Here is a 23,985-nt window from a genome sequence, read left to right on the forward strand (position 1 = left end):
TTAAGAAATACAGTGCATCGACAATGGCAATTATTGATAATCATGGATATCTTTACATTAATTATACCGTACAAAAAAATTTATGATTATTTTATCTACTTTGACAATCCTCAATGTAATTCTATGGCTAACCGGTTGGCATTTTACCCTAAAACTTTTGAAGATGCATTACTTATACTTAATGCATACAAAAATTCACACATTGTTAAAATAATAAAACTTTATTTTTGTAAAGCGGCGTGGAAGTCGACAATTTGACAACGACGACACGAGACGACGACCAATTTTGCTTAAAAACGACACACGGCGCCCAAGGTCCGATTTGTCACTTTAGCATCTATATCACAGTTTTTGGGGAGTTTTAAATACAGTCGGGTGTCCGGATTTCTCGGCAGAATGCTGACACGCGAACGAGTTCTCTGAAAGTCCCACTACGATGGCACCGTTTCGGGAGGCGACGGCTGACGGGTCTCTTCTGGCCGGCGGAGGCGGAAGACAAGGCAGATTGGCGAGAGTTCCGACGGCCATCACATCTCCCTGATTCTGAGAATCAGCGAGCAGAGTATGTTTCTCGACCTCCGTCTCCGATTGACTCTCTCTTCCAGATCGATCAGTGCCATTTTTTCGCTCGTGGAATTTGCCACTGCCAATTTATTCAAATATTTCCTGAAAAAAAAAGGAACGGTACTCGTACAGTGTCTCTTAAGCAAGTACAAAGCCAATTTGAAGAGCCTAGTTACAAAATTTAACTGGCTAACCTTCGAGCATATTCTATCATTTCGTCCTTCTTCTGACTAAGAATCACTTCCCTTTCTTCTGGTAACTTAGAAAATCTCCAACCCAGGCCGCTGGAAGACGGAAGAGCCAGGTTCTCCTCCCTTTAAAATTAAAATTTTGTTAATTCGTTGTATTTAAAATGTAGATTTTGTTACGGTATCAAGTGAGAAACAGTAGTGTCCAATTTCTGCACTTATCTGTTAAGTGTAAAATGGAAACAACGGACAATTTAAATGGAAGTTCGTATTCGTTTTTCTTCGCTCGGTCGGTATTGTAGCATAAAATTCTTTAATACATAATATTGTCCCCTACGAAGGAGAAGGGAGCAAAAGAATGAAAGTAATCACAAGACATACTTACATAGCTCTACTCTCTCCTTCTCACTTCAAAATTATTAGAAGAAATTACAAAATCAAACACTAGAAAGGGGAACAGAAAAACATGATCTTAGCTCCTTCCCACAAATGCATTGGGAAAGAAGTTAAATCCAATACTTTGCAATAGCAATTTACACACTTGAATGAGTGGAATTTGAGCATACAGAATTTTTCACTTGTTTTACACCGTTAAATTTGTTACTATTTTAAACGAGAAAAATACATTACATTTTGTTCTGGACGACTTTCGAGGAAAGGGAGGCGTCGTCGGAAACGGAGAGTCTCTCTGGCAGGGTTCCTTCGGACGTTCTGTTGTCTGCCGGGTCATTCTATGGATTAATTGTTAACATTAGTCAAAATGTAACATGGCGGGAAGAGTATGTTTTAATTTAACTTACCTTAGGTTCTGTTATCTTTCCATCCAATATGTTTTCTATAGTTAATTCCATAGAATGCGTTTTCCTTAAATCTTCAGAAATCTGACATAGCAGCATGTCCGGAAACAACTTTTGTATCTCTTTAGCCTAAGTTCAGAGTAAAACATTTAAATATCGTTGGCAGAATCCTTCGCTCTTATAGTTATATAAAAAAATGGGCATATGTACCATATTTTCGATGTTGCCGTTTTCGGAATTTTCTCGGTTACGAATTACGTCCGCGTTGGTCACTTCGACCGTGAAGCCGGGCCACCAGCTGTGCCTAGTTCCTACAGAAAGGAAATTATTATTGCCGTAAAGAGAAGAAAGAAAAACCAAACGGTGACGAAAATTAAACTTGCCGAAATGGAAGATTCGCGTGGAGGATCGATTCGAATCGTCGTCCGATGCCAACGCGGAATCGGAGAGTTCCATCGAATGCGAATCTGCTTCGGTCAGAGATTTTCTACACGTGGGACACGATATGTCTTGTTCCAACCACGATCTGAGACAGGAACTGTAATATTCAATTTAGAATAATGTAAACTCACTCTCGGCATTTTCTGGTATTAGTTACTAAATCGAGCGATCGTACAAGTGATACATACAAGTGATCATAAATGTATACGTTAGCAAAACTTAAAGCCAAGCAGACTGTTCAAAAGCAAGATTTTAAATTTAAAAATTTAGAGCCATTATATTCTGTATGTTAGTATTACTTGTGAAATAAGTGTCCGCACGGAAGCTTCCGGGCCAGATCCATGCGATCCCAACAGATGGCGCAGTCATCACTATTTTCTTCTAATTCATTTGCACTGGCAAGAGGATACCTGCAAATGGAATTTATTTGTTATTAATTTACTCAATATGTGTCGACAAGCTTATTTAACTAATTTCATATATATGTTATGGACCAAGTGATTAATACGGGCATTATGAATAATGCCCGTATTATACACTGTCCTCATTAATATACAGTACAGATAAAGGTGGTAGTGCCTCAAACTATAAGCCAAGGTTTATCTGTCTGCAAATTTATACATTCTCGGCCATACAGAGTGCCCATAAATCTGGATCCTTGGGAGTCTCTCGCATTACTGTTTCTCGTCGTAATCTGTGACACTGTTTCCTTGTACCGAGGAACGAATTTGAGTTGCTTTGATGGTGGTAACCCGCCATGCGCAGTCACCAAGAAACACCCGGGAATTCAATAGGCTCCATGCACAGTAATGTTGATAAGCTTGTTGCCAAATTGAGAGAAACCGGAAGCATACACGACAGCCTAGGACCGATACATACAAGGAGAACGGTGCAAAACTAGCCGATGCTTTGACACCGAGTCCACGGAAGTCTCTTCGGCACAGATTAGGATCTGGAAGACCAACTTCCATCACGTCTTACGACAGTTTCTTTAAATTTGACAAGCTTACCAATACATCCATGCCCAATGGCAGAAATCAATTTATACTTTATAAATTTATAAAGTACAGTTGAATTTTAAACATTAGTTAATGTACATAAAATCAAAAATACATTCGTCACATTTTAAAATTTCTAACGTATTTGCATATCTGAATAGAAAATGACTTTCAACCAACCTTGAACAGTTTTCTAGCTGCATAATAATGTTTTAATTGTACACTAAGCAAACAACTTATACACTAAGCAAATGTTTTTGGCTCCATTTAGGGTCCATATTGGGCTTACATCAATGAAAATTAATAGCAAGCAGAGAATTCTATGTTGTAAAGTCGGAACAAAGAATCCGTTTAGGGCCTACGCCATTAAAAATCAACAACATTAGACCCTAAATGGAGCCAAAATGTTTAAATTGTATACTAAATTTTACACTACATACACTATACAGCCAGGAAAGTGTGCAAGGCCATTTGTAAGTCATTTTGTTAATAATTCCAGCTTTGGCAATACTAAGTGATAACCAAATAGGATATGGTAGAAAGAATTGGATTGCATGCGACATAAATGGCAAACTATTGATAAAAATAGACATTCAAATTTTAATTTAAATGTTTCAACTAATTTTAATCATTTACAGGCTGTTGTTAATGTCAAGGTAACATCTTACAACATTAAGAAAATAATTGGTCAAGTTTACCTTAACCCTGTAAAAATAATGTAGTGGTTTGTCTAGTTTATTTCACATGTGTCACACCTAAACTGCTTTTATAATTCCTTGACAAAGCCTAACTTTTTTCTTCTAAGAGGAAAAAAAAAACAACAAATTATTGTAGAAACGTTGCAAAGTAAGGAATATAAAACTATGTCGCAGATTAAATTACTTAATTTTCAATGTCGTCCACAGACTCGGGCAATGCCCAAGCGACTGCTTAAGTAATCGTTAATTAATTGTTGTATAGCGTTAAAATATTAATTTTAACGCTATACAAGTAAGACCAAGAATTAATCAGAAGTTGACTAATAAACTGTGAAAATGTTCACTTTGTTTCCTTTTTGAAATTTTTATAAATTACCTAATTTAGTCTAAGAAAAATTTATCGACTTCCCATTCGCAATACAAGGTCGAGAATTAGTCAGTCGACTTTACCGTAAATGCACAAATGAGTCAAAGTCGGATACTACTTAATTATGCATAGTATTTTTCCATTTTGGATTAACAATAATTAAGAACTTGGCTCGTCCTCGACGTATTATAATTAATTTTAAAATTACATAAGTTGACAATTTCTATTTTTAATTTTCTGGAAAACCTTTTCTAAATATAATTGATGATAACTATTTGAAACATTTATAAACATAATTAAGTATTTTAACGTTTTTACTGATATAGGGCAATTCAAAAGGTCTTAGACCAAGGGTCTCAAACTCAAATACATGTATACAGGCTGTGTTCAATATTATTTGATAAAGCTTTTCTTTTAATTACTGTTTTTGTTTAACAAAGGCCCTTTTGTTGTCAAGCTTTTATGACTTACATAAACAGTTAGGTATTTTAATCCCCACAAGATGTTAAAAACATTGATTTTTTAGAAAACAAATCTAGGCTGCAGGCTGGATACGAAGCCTTAACAGGCCATATCTAGCTTGCCAGTTTGTGACCCGTCTTACACAAACTTTAAAGGTAGGTCAAGAATACAAAAACAAACATACAGAATATTCCATTGACATTTGCAGCTAACAAACATGTACACCTTACCTGTAATTCTTCTTATACTTATAGCAACCGAGTGGTATTTGTGACTATAAGTACAAGAAGAATCATAGGTAAGGTGCACAGTACAACATGTTTATTAGAATACTTTTACAGCTACATGTTGCTAGGAGTGAACTGTGTCGATTAGTTATTATTTATCGAAACTAACCGTATTTTATTTCCGAATTTAAATAAGTTGTGCGGAGTGAATTGCAAACCTCTAATTGTTTTGCGTTTACCGCACGTTTCCGCAGATAAGACGATACTCGAATCGTAAAAAAAGGCCCCCAAAGTCCAGGGTCATCTTATGGGACAGATATATAAATTTCAATCTAACTTTTTTGTAAATTAAAACCATTATAAAAAACAGACAAACCGTAATATGTACTAGTAGAAGTAGGATACGTCCACAATAGAATAAGCCATACGACATTTTTGTGAATAGTCAGTCGTTACCCGAATGCCAGAATCAGTGCGAATGTTTGCAACAATCGCAAGGCAGTGCTACCGGATGCAAGAAAATAAAATATAAAATTTGTTCATTCAAAAAATTACAAATAGGACATAATTCCGTATACGCTATACAGTATTATTATCCAGATGATGATTGCTGATCTAAACTAAATTCATAGGCCATTGATAGTTTGGGGATTGTCTTATAGGACAGATATATGCTAAAACTATAAAACTTTGACGAAAATTTATACCTCGTCTTATCTGCGGAAATATACGGTAATTCCAAAAGGATACCAAACCACTGTCTGTAAAGAAAACAACAAAATCCTTAGAAAAACGAGCCACAAATGACATTTCCTCAATTTTCCAATATGGGGAGAAATTTGGGGATTTACTTTAATTCCATAAAGAAATAAAATCATCTATCAAATTGTTCACTGGTTAACTATTCAAAAGACATGAATTTGTTGTAACAGCAAATAACCGGCACTATCGGGTACATAGGAGAAATCGTATATAATTTGCATTGATTTTTCATTTTTTCCCATAGTAAATATATTAACATTAGTATATACAAGAAAATAAATATTAAGTCACTTAAAGTGTTTCCCTGTATACACTGTTATCTTTTTCAATTTAATCTAAAATGAAGAGAGAAGTTAATTAGGTACTTTTCTATTATCCGTAGGAACATTCTCGACAAACTTCAAAGGGCGAGACAGAAAGGAGATTTTAAAAACAATTCTGAATTGTAAAGCTAATATCATTTTAATAAATAAAATGTTTAAAATGGTTAGGTAAAATAATAACTGTTGAAAACTAGAAATTGCAAGTACGGTGTTAAATAATCAATCGTAAGAAAATCGAAAATCTACTTATTCCGTGTGTTAAAAAGACAAAAACTTACGTGGTTTCCATGTGCCTGACGATCTTCAGATAATTTTTGTACTTCCTGAGACGGTGGCGTATCTCGTAGAACAGATAACGTAACTGCATCAATATCACCAAACTAGCCATTGACAGAAAGATGTTTCCCCACAGCTGAAGAAGTAAAAATGTACCGATTATTACGTATCTTTTACTGCTCAAAACTTTAAAAATGCTCTTTCGTAGTTGATAATAATAATAATGATCAGTGCAGAGCCCAAACGGTTAAGAGGTGAAAGTTGAAATTTGGTACACATTAGGGTACGTCACCAGAACGCACACTAAGAAGGGATTTTTTGAAATTCCTCCCCACGGGGAGAGGGACAGGATTAAACCTTAACACTTCCATCAACAATGGAAGTGTTAAGTAACAATGGAATTGTTAAGCGAAAGAGACAAACAAGGTGCGGGTGCAGTTTTTTCATTTTTGCAGGAAATCGAACATATTTTTAGACCCATCTAAAAATTCTCTAATTAGTCTGGAAACGGGGAACCCAATTCTTGCATTCTGTGAAAACGGGTAAGGTTTGCTATAACGTAATAATCTTAATCTTCGCTATCGTTACTTTTGCCCGAGCGACGCCGGGCCTACCTGCTAGTATCTAATATATCTAAAGGCAATTCTTTATTGTAGCTGCAGTTTTATGTTCTCTTGTTTGCATTTCTGTCTATATTTGTAACCACATGCAAATTAATAAAGGAAAGAATGTTATCTTTTGGATTATATTTGTCGATATTTCTGATGTGACGGAATGCGAGGAAAAAAATTAAGTATTTTTCTTTTATGTTTAGTATAACTATTGATTTTACAATTTAGATTTAAAAATAAACTTCCACTAATTCTGAATTGGTATAATACGGGAACATTTTTTCTAAACAGTAATTTAAAATTTCTTGACAATAGAAAAATTATAATTAACGAATGTTTTTGATATCTGGAAGTCTGCAATACTGTGCATTATATCACTGTATTCATTAAGCTACTGTACTATTACAGAATGTTTTCAGCTCACTTTCTGTAATAATAAATTTGGCAGTATAATCTCCACATAAGCTTCTGTATAGAGTGGATTGTGATAAATTACTATGCCGTATATCTGGATTAAACAGCCCGCTAACTCGGACGATCTTTGCCCCCTATTATGCCGAGTTTACCGTATTTCAAATTATTCGTGTAAGTTGTTTTTTGTAAAATTTAAATCTGTTTCAATTCGCATCGCTCGTATTAAACTGATATTTTTTTATTTACATAGTTAAGTGAATTAATTGTATAGTATTTTTGCTTTGAATATCATTTAAGATTAAAGATATAAACATTTTTCAGGTTTGCATAAAGAAAGCCTTTCTTTTTTATGCAAATTTGCATGAAACTCAATTACAGAACACAAACCAATTGTTAAACTCTACACTCCAGGGATCAGAAATTGTGCATTTATATTTCTCAAAATAACAGCCATAACTATGATGAGTACTCCCATAAATATATGTGATATACATGATACACATGGTAGGCTCTATAGAGTAAGCAAGTATATATGTTCTTCAAGTTCCTCTCATTGTAGTATGCTCGTATATTTACGGGCAAACTCAAAACTTTATGGATGACTAGTGATGTGAAAAATATTCTAGACTGTCATTGACATGTTTTTTATAAGTTTCGTGATATTTAAACAAAAAATTTTCTGACAACAGACAAACGTGGCATCTAGTAGTCGTTCGTGTTCACCGGCTCATTCCAAATTGTCCAAATCGTGGTCAAATCGGAAAGAAATATTGTCTAACTTATTACATTTGTTAAGAACTAACTTGCCCTGGGAGTAAACTAGTAAACCCACTCGGAGTTAAGATCATTCAATTATATGATGATTTTATTTATCCGAAAGTAGAAAGAGAAATTTGTCTTACACTAAATTAAATTTAATGTTTCTAACTTTGGTCAGAATAAACTTTTGTAAGAAATGTAGCACTTTCAAAAGGATAAGTTAAGTTTGTTTATGAATTTGTCAAAGATTTGTGTATTGAAATAATCTCAAATAGTTAATTTAGTAGCAAATTTCTTATAATAATTTTAAGAAATTCAATAAAAGTAAATTTACCAGCATATGAAAATGATGAATAAAATCTAACACCAGCACGGTCATCTCGAAAATCAACTCGGAATAATAAATATAAGTTGCTCTTTTGTCCCAGGAGCCGTCTTGACTGATGTCCCACAGATGAATGCCGTATCTAAATAAAAATACCGTCGTTATAGTCGTCGTATAAACAAAGCTATTATATACTCGAGAACGGAATAATTAAATAAAATAATTACCTGACAACTACCGATAATGTCCTTAACGTGACTAAAAGACACTAAAAAAAAAATGAATTATTTTATTAAGAATAAAATATAAATAGAGTAATGCAATTCATTTAATTCTTTTACCTCGGCTATCATGAACGAAAAGGTGTTTAGACCGACGTGATATCCGACGTAGATACTTATGCCGACCATGATAAAAGCTAGGGTCAGGATGGTGCAGAGAAGTATCAACAGTCGAACGTGTGTTCTTTTCGGAGTGGTCGGCGAGAATGATAACTGGAAATTTAGAGACACGAGTTTAGAATAAATGAGGGTAATTATAAAATAGTTAAGAAGCATTTTCTTACATATTCAAATCTATCTTTACATAACTGAGCGAGCAGATGCAGGAAACCCAGAAACGAAAACCAACTGCACCACAGCACGACTTCTTCGATATACTGGACGTTTATGACTCCGAAAATAAAGATAAACTTGTAAAAGACGAAATTCCAGAATTTATCTTTAATGTGCTGAAATTTAAAGTAAAATAATTAGAATATTTTAAATAAAATATCTTTCAATAACTATGTAATATCAATATATAGGGTGATTCAAAAAGGACTTTGCAACTTTAAAAGCATGTAGAATTTTAATTGCAAGACTTACAACAATCCAATGGAAATTTCACAACTGCTATCATAGGGATCTTTGTTAAAAGCACGAAACACAAAGTGTACAGCATGTTTATCCTTTCTGGATATGCTGGAAAATTCTCTCGCTCCACGGTTAAACAACGATGACGCCGTAATATGCCCGCAATTTCGGCAAGATGGCGCACTCCGTTATCGTACAGATGTCCGGGATTTTCTGAAATGTTTTCCGGGCGAGTGGATTCGCCGAATCGAGCGGGGCCGACGGCGCGGTCGCCTTATTCTCCAGATTTGACACACCTCAATTTTTTTGGAGTCTCGTTAAAAATCTAATACTTGTTCCACTCTCGTGTGCAAATCTCGCCGAGCTCAAAACTCTAACCGCCACTGCAATAACAAAAGTGACGACAGATACGCTGCTTTGAATTGGGAAAAGAACCGAATTCGGGTGGGACGTCTGCCGTGTGACACTGGTATCGAACCAAAATGACTATTTGAGGTACAACTTGATATATTTCACTATAACTTAGCAACGACCAAGTCGGTAATCTTCCGATTAAAATTCTACACGCTTTTGAAGTTGTAAAGTTCCTTTTGAAACACCCAGTATAGTGAATTAATTAAAAAAGTCATTTGTTTTAAAGAAAAATACTAAACACAAATTAATAACCAGACTAAAAACAACGGACAAGAACATTGTACACTAATTAAACTCGAACAATTGAACAAATGGATAATCTAAGACATTTATTACAAATTAAATTCATTTTCTAGTAGTTTAATTGTCAAGATTTAATACTTTTTTGTTTATTTATCGATTAATTGTGGTGTTTAGATAATCATTTTTAATGCCGTTTTCTGTTTGCAACAAAAAATGAATGAGACAAAATTCAATTTTTGAAGTGATTAAGTCCTGGTCTTTCACATTTTTTATGCTTGGGGCATCAAAATGTCAAGAAATGCAAAAGATGTTAGGGTTTTTCTCTGTATGGATGGATGTTAGTATATGGGGGACACACACTTTGTTCGCCTACTTTGAAGCTTAATAACGTCCAAGCCTTTTGTCGAAAATTTCTGAAATTCTATAGGGAGGTTTGTGCATTAGGGGCATCGATGCTACTGTTTTAGTGGTTAAAGGTCGAGAGGTGGGGAGATGGAGGAGTCGAGTGTCATATCTCGAGTGGAATCAGAATTAAGTTTTACTTGTTATTCGCATTTACAATTTTTATAAAACCTATCTGTACCCTCGATCGGCTTATGTCGATTGCTTTCTAGATAATTATTCCCACTACATTAGTGCAAAAAATATGCAGTCATATTTTCCTAGAAACTCTAAAATTGGCTAACTGCATTGTATGCTTTGCCAGAATCTAATGAAAAGGTATCGTATCCAGTCTTTCTCCACAATCGACGAGCAGCAATTTCGAGAGAAAGTTGCCCGTCGTGTTCGATGCTACCGAAAGAACACGAGGTCGTCGTCGAGAGTCCCCGGTTGGGTCGGCTTCTTTTTTAATTTGGCGACTTGACAAACAAACTGAAGTAAAGAAACTTCCAAGGAAAAACAGAAAACTGTCGAGAATAAATAGTCATTAAATAATAATTAAAACTGCAAGACTGTGCCAAGAATTTTTTTCTATTACCTCAGCTTTTGTGAATGACAGGCAAGGTTACTTTATACTAGATGTCTAATTCCAGGGATTTACAAATTAAAATTTTAACTTTAGTAGCATGTAATGGAAGAAATTCTTAACGACGATCGAACGCGTGACTCACCTGTTGTTCGGAAACTCTCAGCTCGCCAAATACTAATTTCTGGATGAATTTTCCTATTAATATCAGGCAGCAGTAAGCCATGTTGATCAAGGCCTAGAAAAATAAGAGAAAATCATCAAATAAATGGTTGCAAATTTTTAAAACTTACAAATTTAGCAGATTAAAATGTACAAATAAACAACACGCTAAACCCGATAACATTAGGCCAATACATCACCAACTGCCGTAAATAATATTCAAAAAGTTAGCCCGATTATTTACGGCAGTCGGCGACGTATCAGATTAAAATGTTTTGTTTGGCAAAATTTCCGATTCGCTCGAACCAAAATACTTTCTTTTGATTACAAATTAATTTTGTGGAGCATAATGTTTTATTTATTTTTACTCTCCGTTATGTAGACAATAAGGGAGCATTTCCTCGTGCCCCGTCCTAGGTTTGGCCGACACCGCATCGGGAAGGCAGTAAATGATACTTGCCTTTTGATACTGTTGAGCGCTTCGTTTCGAATTATAAACAGAAATCTCATTCAAATGCTAGAAGTGTTTTGGTGAAACTATTGCAAGAGAAGAAAGTTAACCTCGAGAAAGAATTATTTGATCTCCGTAATCTCGTCGAGCTATCAAATATTATATTTTTACTGGAAAAACGAGGACTCGGCGTAACTAAACAAGCCGAACTAATTGAAAATGCAGGAGAAATCATTTCTGGTTATACTATATTTTTTCAAAAATTGGAAAAAGTTTTGTCAAGCAATCCTAATCTTATCAAATTTACGTCTTTTGATATGAATTTAAGTGATAAAGTTAATAGCAAATACGCTCCTTTAGTTGCAGTCGACGTCGAACGTTCGTTCTCATTATATTCGTCGATATTGAGCGATCGATGTCATAGTTTAAGCGAGGATTATTGAAATATCTAAGTGTAATTCGTTTTAACTGGTTTTTGAAATAAATAACTGGCGACTTTTTTTGGCGAATTTAAGGCAGAAAATTGGTGACTTTTGCCGCAATTTTAGGCCCAAAAACCGGCAAAAAACTTTCGGCTCTAATGATAATCTTTCAATTTGACTTTCGTATAATTTTCAAATTAGCATAAAACACTATCAGATTTTACACGAACATTTTCCTTTATATTAAAAATACGGCATGTCGGAGTAAAAAATATATTTCTCCTTCACTGGGCTACAATCTTCAAATTGCAGACCTACAGATCGCAACGTCGTCCGTCCGTCGGTCATTCGTTAATCTCAAGAACAGAGTTAGATAGACGCAAATCAAGACCAAATATGGAAAGTTTAAGGTCTAGACGCCCACTTAACTATGTATGAACTTCCGAACCGGGAGTCGTGTTCTTTTTAATTAAGATTCGATTAAAAACTGCAGCCCAACGTTATTGTGGCATTGTCACGGTAATTCAATTATTATTATTATTAATTTTCTTCAAATCGATTCATGCAATTTTTAATTATATACTAACCAAAACTATTTTTCAATTTATTGTTACATAGCAATTCAGTTGAAGAGTTTAGTCACAAAAACAATATTTATTTATTTAGCTCTGGTGAAAAGTATTAATTATTCAAATATATATATATACACAAGTTTACCTTTTTCATTCAACATTTTTATTTATCTTTGATAATTATACAGTACAAGCTAAAGGATAAACTTTGTATTGCTGAAAAATGCAATCTGGTAACAAATGTAGGACAGGAAAAAAGACGAAAACCGATCTGACTCTTGTTTTTGTTACTCGATAATTTCGCACGGCCTTGGGAATTCACTTCCAAGGATATGATATCGAATACAGTAAATTCTCGGCAAGTTGAACTTACTTAACTGGAAGTTTGACTCGAATTATATTTTTCACGTAGAAACACAGAATTCGACAAGTCTGTAGGAATTAGTAAAATGTGATTTTAAAACTACTTAACTTGAAATTTAAGATCCGGAGACTCTTCTATGTCTAATTTTGTATCCTATCTTTTGTGTTTGAGGGGATGGGCAATACTACCACAGAGTTGAAGATCGACATTATATGGAATTACACCTCCGACTGCATGATAAAATTCAAAATTTTAACATTTCGTATAAGACGGCAAGATGCTTTCGAGACAGACGACTGCACTGAAAACACTGTCGAGCAAGAAGCGACGAATCGTTGATGTCAAATTCGTGTAACGAACTTTTTCCACTAATAACGAAAATATTTTATTTTGTACGAACATTTTCTGTGGGAATTTGAAATATTTTATTCACTGTTATAATTTGTTTTCGACTTTAATTTAAACTAAACTAAACTATTGTGACGGCTGTTCCTGTTCGCAACACTTCCGTGCAGGACATATGCTAGTAGTAAGAATTGCTGTTGAAGAAAGAAAAACAAAATCTTCTCAAATTTGGACTGTCACTGATAAAAATAAAAGGAAAAAAGACAGTGTGAGGGGGTGAAGAGCAGAGTGGATCCAAGAAATTGGGGCTTTGATCAACTGTTGGTCATCGGTCACCCGCCATCTATCCTCCGCCCGATCGTCGAGTCACGTGAACTTAGTAATAGAATCAAACTATGCGGAACTTTGATCTTTTGACTATCCATCACTGCCAGCCACCAATCCAACTCTGAACATCATCCATTGTTCTGTCCATCAGATCATTATCAGAAGACTCAGACAACCTATCACAAGGCCTCTGATCTTTGTATGATATTTGATTTTAAATCAGGTATTATGCAAATAATCTCTCTCAAACAGCAACCTTGCATTCGCCGTATTATGTTTCCAGATTTACACCAGTTAAAGACGACAGCTGGCTAATAGTTCAGTATTCTTTATCGACGTATTAAGAAGGTTTCGGCAAAATACATTCTTTATACGTAATTAACATTGTATGTACGTAGATATTTAGTAACAATGTTTTGCGTCTGGGAAGAACGAGGATTATTGGACTTCAAATTCTTGAACATTCCATATATAGCTGTCTAGGAAAAAGCAAAACACTTCTTGCTGTAAGCCAGCAATGATTAATATTTGAGTTGTCCTTGAAACGTGTTAATCAACATAGCTAAACTCAGTCAAACAGGAAATTATAGTCTTAAAAGATTATAACTGTAAGGGCATGTCATATAGTGAGAGAGATACCTGGTATAAAAGCACTACAGAATGCCAGAATTTCATCATTTGAGCACATAGTTCTCTTGTCTTCAATGGAGGCAACTGAATGTCTTTCAAAGAAAAAAATGGTTATTGACTTTCTCTGAATGAAAGGCTAGCTATTTGATAGTTTGCCGTATTTCCTTGTACAGTTTTCAAACATATAAAGAACAGAAAGGCAAACTTTCATTTCTTATGTATATAGATTAAGCACAAAACAAGCATTAGTCTAATTTTGACCTCTATGGTTGTCACTTTAGCAACTTTAAACTGCACCATTAGATTCCTCATAGCCACTACCCATCCCTTTGAAACTAGTCCCTTGCATTGACCAAACTGTGGTATTGGTGACGGCTTTTACAACTAAAAATGACTAGGGAATCAAACAGTTTACGAAATGGAAGAAAGACGACGACAAGTCCTCCACTTTCCTCGAGAGAAAGTTCCCAAATACACAAAAACGGGATTCGAGTCTGATTGATGGGAACAATGACTCGAAATCACAGACTTCCAGTTTAGTCTTTGAACAAATTAAGCCCAAACAAGCCGAGACAATCACTCCGAAGCTCTCTTATTTTGGAGACATTATGTAACTAGATTCTATAGGTACGACAGTTCGAAAACGCAGAAAGTAATAGAAGATGAAGTAATGAGATGAACTGACAACAACATTGATTTGTAACTAAGTACTGTAATAATTTAATCTTGCACTGCCCACTTAACTAAAGTTTTATTAGTATTTATTACTGGCTGTGTGTGTGTGTGTGTGTGTGTTTGGCATTAGACTAAGCTAGCCTAAAGATGGTATCAATCAATATTGAAAATTCTGGCAACTTTTTCTAGTAATAAAAGAAACAAATGCCGATAGACAACTGTTTTCTTATTTATTAATAAATTTTTGGTGTAGACTGCATAAAAACTTTAATGTATTGAATTCTCATCTGTAGTTTCTTCCCAATTAATCAAGTATAAAAGAAGGAAAACAATAAACGACACAGAAATTAAGTATTTGACCTCCGAATAAATGTATTTTTATTTAATAAAATGCACGTATCCTTAATAAATTACTCATATCAAATTCTGAATAATTAGAAACAACAATTGTGGTTCACGTACTTGCATAAGAACCAGTCAAAAGAATTAAGCCAAACAACAAGACGAATTACTGACGAACGAAATGTTGTTGTGTAAATCTAGACTTGTCGTGCGCTCCTAGAAAACAACTTAATTTGAATGACAGCTGGTAGATTTTTGAAAATGGAAAAAACTTAGCGCAGCATTGAAATGAAAAATGAACTGGTTAATTTGGGAAACCGACGTTTTAATAGCAAACATTTTTAGCCATCTTTGGTCTGCAAATGCATAATGGGCGAAACGAACGGGTTTAAAATAAGAACTATAGAAATAACCCTTGAAAAACCAAAATAATCCCACAAAATCTTAACGAAAAACTGACATTTTCAACTACTTTCAGCAGTCGTCATCAGGTTATCGAATGTTCTAAAATGGATCAACAATCCTTACGTAAAAACAATTAGAACAAATGTCTGATTAGACGAAGCGGTGAATGTCACCGAAAGCATTTACAAGTGAGAAAAATTATTTAGAAGACTTCAAAATAAGATCCCCAAGCTTACGAGAGGATGTCGGTGACCTTATAGTAGTTGAAAACATTAGTTTTTCATTAAAATTTTTCTGGATTATTTTGGTTTTTTGTGTGTGTTACATCCAATGACTATTTCTGTATACAGAACTAAAATTTTTTGGTTGGTAAACTTGCATTCTTGTACCTTTCAAAATGCAAAACTATAAAATTCTGTACAAATAACTAATTTCTTGTATCTATATTTATGTGACACACTACTACTTTGAATAATTTCAACATAGAGTTGCAATACTTTGGGAAGCTATCGAAAATTTCTCGACAAACAGGTTCAGAAAGGTATCTACTAAAAGAAAAAAACAATCAAATAATACAAATTAAAAATTATAAAACAACTGTTCTGTATTTCTCCTAGCTCAGAAGTTTTCTTCTGCTCCAAAATCCATATTTATCAACCGTCTAGAAGACACCCCAATCTGTCGAAGGTTGTAATAGTTTTATATACTCTACTAATACAAGGAGCAATTATACATGCAAGGAAGAGAAACTAATAAAAATTTTAACATAAATACATGGTTAAAACAGTATGCAGATGCATTAACTTAAAAAAAATAATTGGAATTAATAAATATTCTAAATTGTAACAAGTTCACAGACCAGTTTCTGAACTTGCAATTCTTGTATTTAGTTCAGTGTTTTCTGAACGAGTGCTAAACTGAGTTACCACATTATACCGATATTGGTACGGCATATGGCACTTTTTTGATTTTATACTAAGTAGTTACCTATCGTGCTTGAAGAGGAACTATGTAGATAAAGGTCTGGTCTTTTTTCCAGTCAGATTGGTTGGAATCCCCTTGTTTATATCTTATCATAACATAGGGAAAAGGGTAAAACATATATATCCCATTCCCTTCTCTTAGTTAACATATTATGTTCCCATCAAATGGTTCTCACTTGTCACACTGACCCAAGTGGGATGATGTGGCAGACCGCGACAGAAATGACATTTAAGTCCCAGACACGAACCACCTCAGAAAAGGTTTCCTTGCTGTCTTTTCTGAGTAATGACGACCTTAACTTTCTTTCAGTTTGAATGAGGTAAGGAAAATTCTAAATAAAACATAAACAAATAGAGAATGCTCCTATGTGTGAAAATCATTTGTTTTTGTGTTTTTGAACACGTGTTCTGCTTCACTTCCAAGAGCATATCTCACATGCAGGAGCACATTAACACATACCGGCACGTTTGAGCTTACAAGAGCGCTGCACTGCTGTGGCAATATAAATTAAAAATGTAGATATACTGATACGGTAACTATTCTGTAAAATCTCCATGGTAAATATTTTTAAAAAGAGCCAAAATACAAAAGTGTTTTCGATACTATAAAAGTTTGCGTAAAAATAGTGAGTGTTTTTACGGTACTTTCCAGAATATGATGCCAATTTTGCAGCATCTAAGTTGGTTTAGTCGGTTATGGCAACGAAACCCGCGAGCAATCTGCCAAGGGATTGCCTCCGGGGAGAACTTTAATGGGAAACTGGCCCCTATTCGGGTATTATAAATGTGAAGAAAACCCATAAAACGAGGCCAGCCTGTTGGCAAATCACAGACCCACGACCACCTACCGGCATTTGACGGTTTTATCTGCTCGGGCTGCGTCTTCTAAGTTAAGTATAAGAGCATGCTTCTTGCACTCAGTTATTAATGTGCATAAATACCATACATAATGGTCTATAAATATAGTAAATGTATAAATATACTCTCTCAAAAACAACCCAGGAAAACTTACTTGTTCTAAGTATATCTTTAAACAAATTAAAATTTGGCTTATTAAACCATTCTCTTTCCTTGTAAATTCATTATAATTTTATTGTTAAATTACTTATATATTATCATTTTGATAATACATTTAATATAAATAGTTATTTTATTAAATGTTTTAGTATCTAAATGTATTTAGTAAATGCTAAATAACTCCAGAAATTATATATTCTTGGCTCTTGATAACAATGAATTTTAGACATTGCATCATCTAAATACCAAGTCCGGTGTCTCTAGAATAACAATTTGAATATTACATAATTGTGTGGTTATTTATTAGTTTCTGCTTAGCACGATGCATAAATAAAGTTTCTGTTTACAAATTATTCAATTAGACATTATTTATATCAGCAGGAAGTTGGTTAATTTTAAACACAGTTCAAATACAAAAGATCTTTTGACAAAGCTATACATACAAATGCTTTCAGTAACTATCGTCAGTATTCTGTAAGATTTTCTATGAGACTACAAGTTAAAAATCGTGTAAGCAAATATTTATAGTAAAAACTCTGACAAGTGAGTATATAAAGCGGTATGCTCCCTTGGCTTAGTCGGTAAGTGCCAATATACGATTTTGCTTTTGTGGACGAGGTCACTGTGCAATGGTCAAGGTTAAGTGATGTTTCATGTACAATATTGCATTTTCTCCTATGGCAAATGCCAGAAATCATCTCCAAAGACCCCAAAATCTGGAGGATTGAGGTCTGGTAATCTGGAGGACCGGATTCTGTGGAAGATTACGCAACCGGCAAAGAAGTTCTTCCAAAAACTGCAGCCCAAAAATCACGTCTGCGAGTCAGCAGTAATACCATCTAATGCAAAGTGAAAACGTGGGATGTACGTCTTACAGGTATCGTATACAATGCTATAAATATAATGTTGTTACAAATTTCTCACCGCACGTTTCGGACACCTCGTACTAGTCGTAATTTTTTCGGCTTGCCCTCTAGTCTCGTATTACTCGAAACAAAAAAATCAATAGAATAACAGATTTTACTAAATAAATATACTAAATTCTGAGTGTTATTCAAAATTCTAAATCGAATAATTACAAAAACAATTTTGAAGCAGGAAATACAAAGCAAATACAAAGATTCTAACGATTTTAGGCAAAAATAAGGACCAAAAAGTCGAGTTCAAAGTTCGTTCTATGCCGAGCACTGGGAGAAAGGACGGCTAATTTTATTAACCGTCTCTCTCGTAACAGACGATTCGGTTTTACGTTAAACTTGTATAATACTACCTCGCTATAGTTCGAGGAGTCGCTCTTAAATAGTTTTTGATTAATCAAGCTTATTATCTAAAGTACACAAAGACCACAATACATTTCTGTGATTTGTTTATGATTTCTATAAGGGGCCATCAATAAATTACATAAGGTATTTTGGGATGGGTGGGGTCAAGGATTTTTTACGATTTCTTACTCGGGGGTAGGGGTAATAGATCTCGTCTTATGTAATATTCTTATTTTTTGATCTCGTCGAGTGGTGGAGTTTTGAATTTGGCTTCAATTTGGCGGTTTCTATTAAAAACGCTCGTAGTACCAACGCCATCTCGTGTGACGTGATACAATAATAACGTTCGCAGACTCACGTTCTACACATTTTTTTATCGTGGAAGAAAAGCCAGGTGGTGGTTTCTCTCGTTTCGTTTCGTATGACGTTTCTGTTTACACGTGTACTAGCTAGTCGATCTGTCAAAGTGTCTTGCGTCCTTTTGTGAAAATTAAAATTGATATAAAAATGAGTATAATGACGTTGATTAATGATGACGATAATAAAAAAGATTGTTCATAATTAAAAAATAAAGTTCTTAAAATAAATTGTTTATTCAAATTCATTGAAATTTTTAATTTGTTCACAGTCTTTTATAAATAATAGTACATATTAATTAACTAATTAATAATTATATATTTTGGACCTATGATTTTTAGGGTTTCATAAAAAAGTTTTTCTTGTTAAAATCTTTCTTTAAAATCATGCCTAAATACTACGTAAGATAGGGAAGGGGAGATCAAAAAAAATATTAGTTTCTTACACAGGGGTGGGTGAGGGTCTAGAATGGCCGAAATCACCCTTACGTAATTTATGGACGGCCCCTAAGACAAATTTTTCTTTCAGTTTAGAAAACAAACAAAAACAATTTTCTTCACAAGAAAACGAACACTGCACTTCACATTTGGCAGGATTTTCAATTTTTGTACACATTTTAACCCTTGACAAACAGTAACAATAAGCCTGCCATCACTGAAACTCTAGACACGCTAAGTAACACATCAGATAACAAACTGACCTTGAATTAATGGCAGTGTACTATGCACAAGTGTTCTTTATTTTCCGAACGTCCCCTGTAGTCATTTCACTGAAAATCTTTAGCGATTCTTTATTATAAACAACAACACATTTCTTCTGATATAGCCTTAATCCTTACAGTTAATTTCTTTTACGTTTGTTCTAACGTTTTCGGCCCACCCTGGGCCATCTTCAGGAATATAATCATATTTTCTTCAGGATTATATTCCTGAAGATGGCCCAGGGTGGGCCGAAAACGTTAGAACAAACGTAAAAGAAATTAACTGGAAGGATTAAGGCTATATCAGAAGAAGTACATTCATCCAGTACGTTTGATTGATGTGAGTTGGAACAACACATTTGTTCATTCTCTCAATGCAAAAAAACATCTTGAAATTTCATTTATGTGCACATTGGTTCTGTCAAGGTTCCTGTAATAGGTAAAGTTAAGTAACCTATAGCTGTGAAGTTAGATAAATTGGCAATTGACATACATAATTTTGAATTTCAGAAGATTTGATTAGACATAGAAGTTTAAATAGTACTCAACTTATACGTGCGTGTTTCAAACCTTTTATTTCTTTCTTGTATTTTGAAATATAACTACGACATTTATCAAACAACGGCCGGATAGTCGAACGGTTAAGGTGGTAGCCCGCCACTCCACGAGGACTAGGCGTCGATAAACTCGTAACTTTTCGGGGGTGGTCCGTCTGGATACATCGGTCCCATCACTCCGTAGCTGACTCGGCTAAATATGGGCTTGCTAAAACACCCACAGGGCAGAGTTTATTTACATTTATATATTGACGCTTCCGAAGACGGACGAAACAATAAGATTTTAAATTTTTATATTATATTTTTGTCGTCGAAATAGTCCGCAAGGAGTTTCGTCTAGCCGAACTTAAAAATAATCCGTTTTAAATGTATCCGAGCTCCCTTTAAAAACAGGTTTCGGCAGAATGACTGAAATGATATATCATCGCAATTCTACTCTGACATATTTCATAATTCCTTTAAAAATGAAAAATTGTCTTCTAAACAATAGTAATGTTTGTCATTTGAAAAATTTGCTAACTTTTTTTTTCGAAAATTTCTCGGAAAATTATATTGTGGTCGACGATGTGTAGCCGAGAGCCTGTAAGCAAGAACGAAATAATCTTATGGTTAAATTACTTCCTAATATGGAAGAAATTTGAAAACGTCGGGTACGCTCGTACTTTCCCGTTCTTGTTTATCGAGTAATTCGGCGATCGCCGTTAATTACCAAATTTAGTTTAAATTTATCATAATTCTACAAGTTTTTTGTTGTTTATTGACTATAAGAGTTTACCTATTTATACTTTTAAGAACAAGTAGCATTTGATATGAAAATGAACAGCAATATGGAAGTATCACATCAATTTATAGGACAATGAAAGTAGAAAGCATCACTTAAAAATTCATTTTCTATAAGAAAACAAAGAAAAAAAACAAATAAAAAAGATCAATTGTCACGTGTATTTCAACACACAGTCATATTTAGGGAATCAATTGTTCAATTGTTTTATTACAGAAAATAATTGAAAGTTCCCATTGTTCTAGTAAGCGACGAATGCGGAAATTTCACAAAAATTGGATAATTGGAAAATCCGCCGACGATTTCCGTTTTTACGCCATCTTAAATAGAAAAACGAAAAAGATTCTCGATAAATTATTGTAATAGAATTCGTGGTTAATTCTGTTGGCACTCGATTATTAATATCTAAATATTACAATACTGTAGGTGTAATTTTAAAAATTTGAGATACAAAATAAAGTATAATGGATCCCTTTATAATGTGTTCCCTATAATACGTTATACAGTTAACGAGTTCCTAATTGTTTGGCTATTTCGTGTTATGCCACGCTTGCAGTTCATACATAACGCACGTTCATATAACGCAGGACATATCCCCTGCATTGTACAGGAGTTCGCTGTATATATATTTATGTAAACACTTAATTGACTTCAATATCACTGCTTTTATCGCATATGTCGGAAGAAAAACCATACGAGCAATATATCAGACGGAGCAGTATAACTAATTTATCTATCCAACCTGTAGGTACTGTACTGTACGTCAATTATATCCATGTCAACTTGTTTTTTTTAGGTTGAATTTTATATAATGACAGTTTCAAGGTCTAATAATGTAATACAGTCAAACCTGTTTTTATGCGCTCTTTTTATGTGCGATTTTTATTTGTGCGATTTTTTTAATGCAAATTTTTAATTTGTGCGGTATAGTTGGCGACTAGTCTCGTGCGATTCGTCATGTCTCACGTTGACTTATTATAGCTAAATAAACTTATTATAGCATAAATGCACTTATTATAGTAATATTATTGCATGAATATGCGAAAAATGAAATAATTTACTTTTTAAGTCAACAAAACACCACCTGGACAAAAATATGTAAAACAGACGATAGACCAGACGATGCAGTCAAGTGCTGACATCTGTTGTCAATAAATTCTATTTCGTACGGTTTTGAGTTATTTTCTATGTGAGACTTTTTTTTTATGCGGTCCCTGTTGACCGCATAAAAAAATTATTTTTAAAATTGTGTTGCGAAAACTATTATTTACAGCCATTCGTGAAGTTTCGTGAGATTTTTTTTAATGCGTTTTTTTTAATGCGGTCCCTATCCCCCGCATAAAAACAGGTTTGACTGTATTTCTTTACTAGAGAGATTCGATGGCAAAATTATTGGCTGAGCACTTTTTATACTTGGAAGACAATAAAAAAATAGGTTGAAACTTTATTCATACTGTGAATAAAAGGCTATCGTCTATAGAAATTCTTGAACGACCCTATTAATTTATTTAATTATTAACATAATGTGTTGCACTAGTTTTGTGAAGGAGGACAGACACACTTTAGGTGCTAAAAACTCTCATAACACACAGTGAATAATTTAAAGTGTCAATGAAATGTTAAGTACAGTGTACTCTCACTACCTATAACCCATTTAATCCAAACCAATTTTGTTTTTCTACTAAATGTTTCAGCCAAAAAACAAAAAATACCCTAGATTATTTCTTAAAAAATGCGATTTTGTAAAATAAATGTATGTACTACACATTTTATACAAACAAATAAAATGTAATACCAAATACAGTGCAAAAATTTTTTTAAATGTATTTTTCTGTGGTCTTTTTAGACTTCGTTTTCATTATAAATATTAGTCGAAACACTAAATTCACGAGCATCGTATCTTACTAGGCAAAACTAGTTCCAACAAAGCCTCTTCGTTAATTCTAGTTTTAACTACGGAATATCCGAAAAGTTACTGCGCAGCGTAGAAGGTTTAAGTTTTAATAGAAGTGAAGTTTTACATGCAGTGCCATTTCTCTTACGGTAAATGCCAGAAATGTCCTTTGAAATCTGGGGAGTGAAGTCCAGAGATAGCAGGCCAGATTCGGCAAAGAAGGCTTGCAAAAGCTGTGGTCGAAAAACCATAACATCTTCAAGAGAGTGGCAATGACATCTACTGCAAAGTGGAAATGTGGGGTGTAAGACTTACGGGTCTCGTATGCAATGCCATACACGTAACTTTAGTGTCGTTACAAATTTCTCCTCCCTGCCCAGTAACTTTTTGGACTGTACTTAAATCTAAAATCACCATCTGCCGTTTAGTAAAATCTAACAATTACAGTAGAGCATCGATTATCCGACCCCTGATTAACCGACTTATCGGTTAACCGACCGCATTCTAGTCGGCAAATTCAAATGTCCGCTAGTGATGTGGCGCTACAATATTTGGTTATGTCTTATTTCCTATTAATAATTATTCAGTAGTTTTAAGTGTCAGTTTTCTGCTTGCTGTTGACTAGTGTGTGTCAAAAGCTGTGTTTATTGCATTTTTAGGTTATTGTGCATTAAGTAGTGTATAAGAACTTAATAATTGCAGCATTTTTATGCTTATTCAAGGTGGTTGAAAAAATACAATACTAGACATCTGGGGAAGGTAGAAGTGTGTTTCGTGGAGAGTTAATTTAAAGAAAGAGAGCCATTACAATGTAAATGACAAGAGATGATTAACAATTAAATTTTGGAGGTTAAAGCTAAATTTGATGTAATCTTTCCAATCTTTGTTATTGTGAGAATATGTTCTTGAAATTAATGATCAACTTTTTCATTCGCCAAAGGTAAACCTGTGTGAAATATTTGACTACCAACAATGAAAACCCTTTAAGATGCAGTCTTTCTTTATTTAAACTTCTAAGGTTTCATTCGTTATAAGTATTAATGTTCGAT

At 34.1% G+C, this 23,985-nt stretch overlaps 1 protein-coding gene across 1 annotated transcript in view; it reads right to left on the bottom strand.

The window, feature by feature from the left end:
- Positions 1 to 202: 202 nt before the first annotated feature.
- The window catches only part of LOC136984516 (E3 ubiquitin-protein ligase AMFR-like), a 38,666-nt gene continuing 14,883 nt past the window's right edge, over positions 203 to 23,985 (bottom strand). The window contains exons 2-14 of the mRNA XM_067281526.1: positions 10,836 to 10,928; positions 8,778 to 8,942; positions 8,554 to 8,706; positions 8,440 to 8,480; positions 8,222 to 8,354; positions 6,106 to 6,239; positions 2,290 to 2,400; positions 1,933 to 2,087; positions 1,760 to 1,860; positions 1,553 to 1,678; positions 1,383 to 1,483; positions 759 to 878; positions 203 to 666 (exon numbers count right to left, since the gene is read on the bottom strand). Of these exons, the coding sequence (XP_067137627.1) occupies positions 528 to 666; positions 759 to 878; positions 1,383 to 1,483; positions 1,553 to 1,678; positions 1,760 to 1,860; positions 1,933 to 2,087; positions 2,290 to 2,400; positions 6,106 to 6,239; positions 8,222 to 8,354; positions 8,440 to 8,480; positions 8,554 to 8,706; positions 8,778 to 8,942; positions 10,836 to 10,928 (1,572 nt within the window). The 3' untranslated portion in view covers positions 203 to 527. The remainder of the gene's footprint in view (positions 667 to 758; positions 879 to 1,382; positions 1,484 to 1,552; positions 1,679 to 1,759; positions 1,861 to 1,932; positions 2,088 to 2,289; positions 2,401 to 6,105; positions 6,240 to 8,221; positions 8,355 to 8,439; positions 8,481 to 8,553; positions 8,707 to 8,777; positions 8,943 to 10,835; positions 10,929 to 23,985) is intronic.

Source organism: Centruroides vittatus, unplaced genomic scaffold (genome assembly GCF_030686945.1).
Source record: "Centruroides vittatus isolate TY-2023 unplaced genomic scaffold, ASM3068694v2 contig_921, whole genome shotgun sequence".
Classification (NCBI taxonomy): Eukaryota; Metazoa; Arthropoda; class Arachnida; order Scorpiones; family Buthidae; genus Centruroides; species Centruroides vittatus.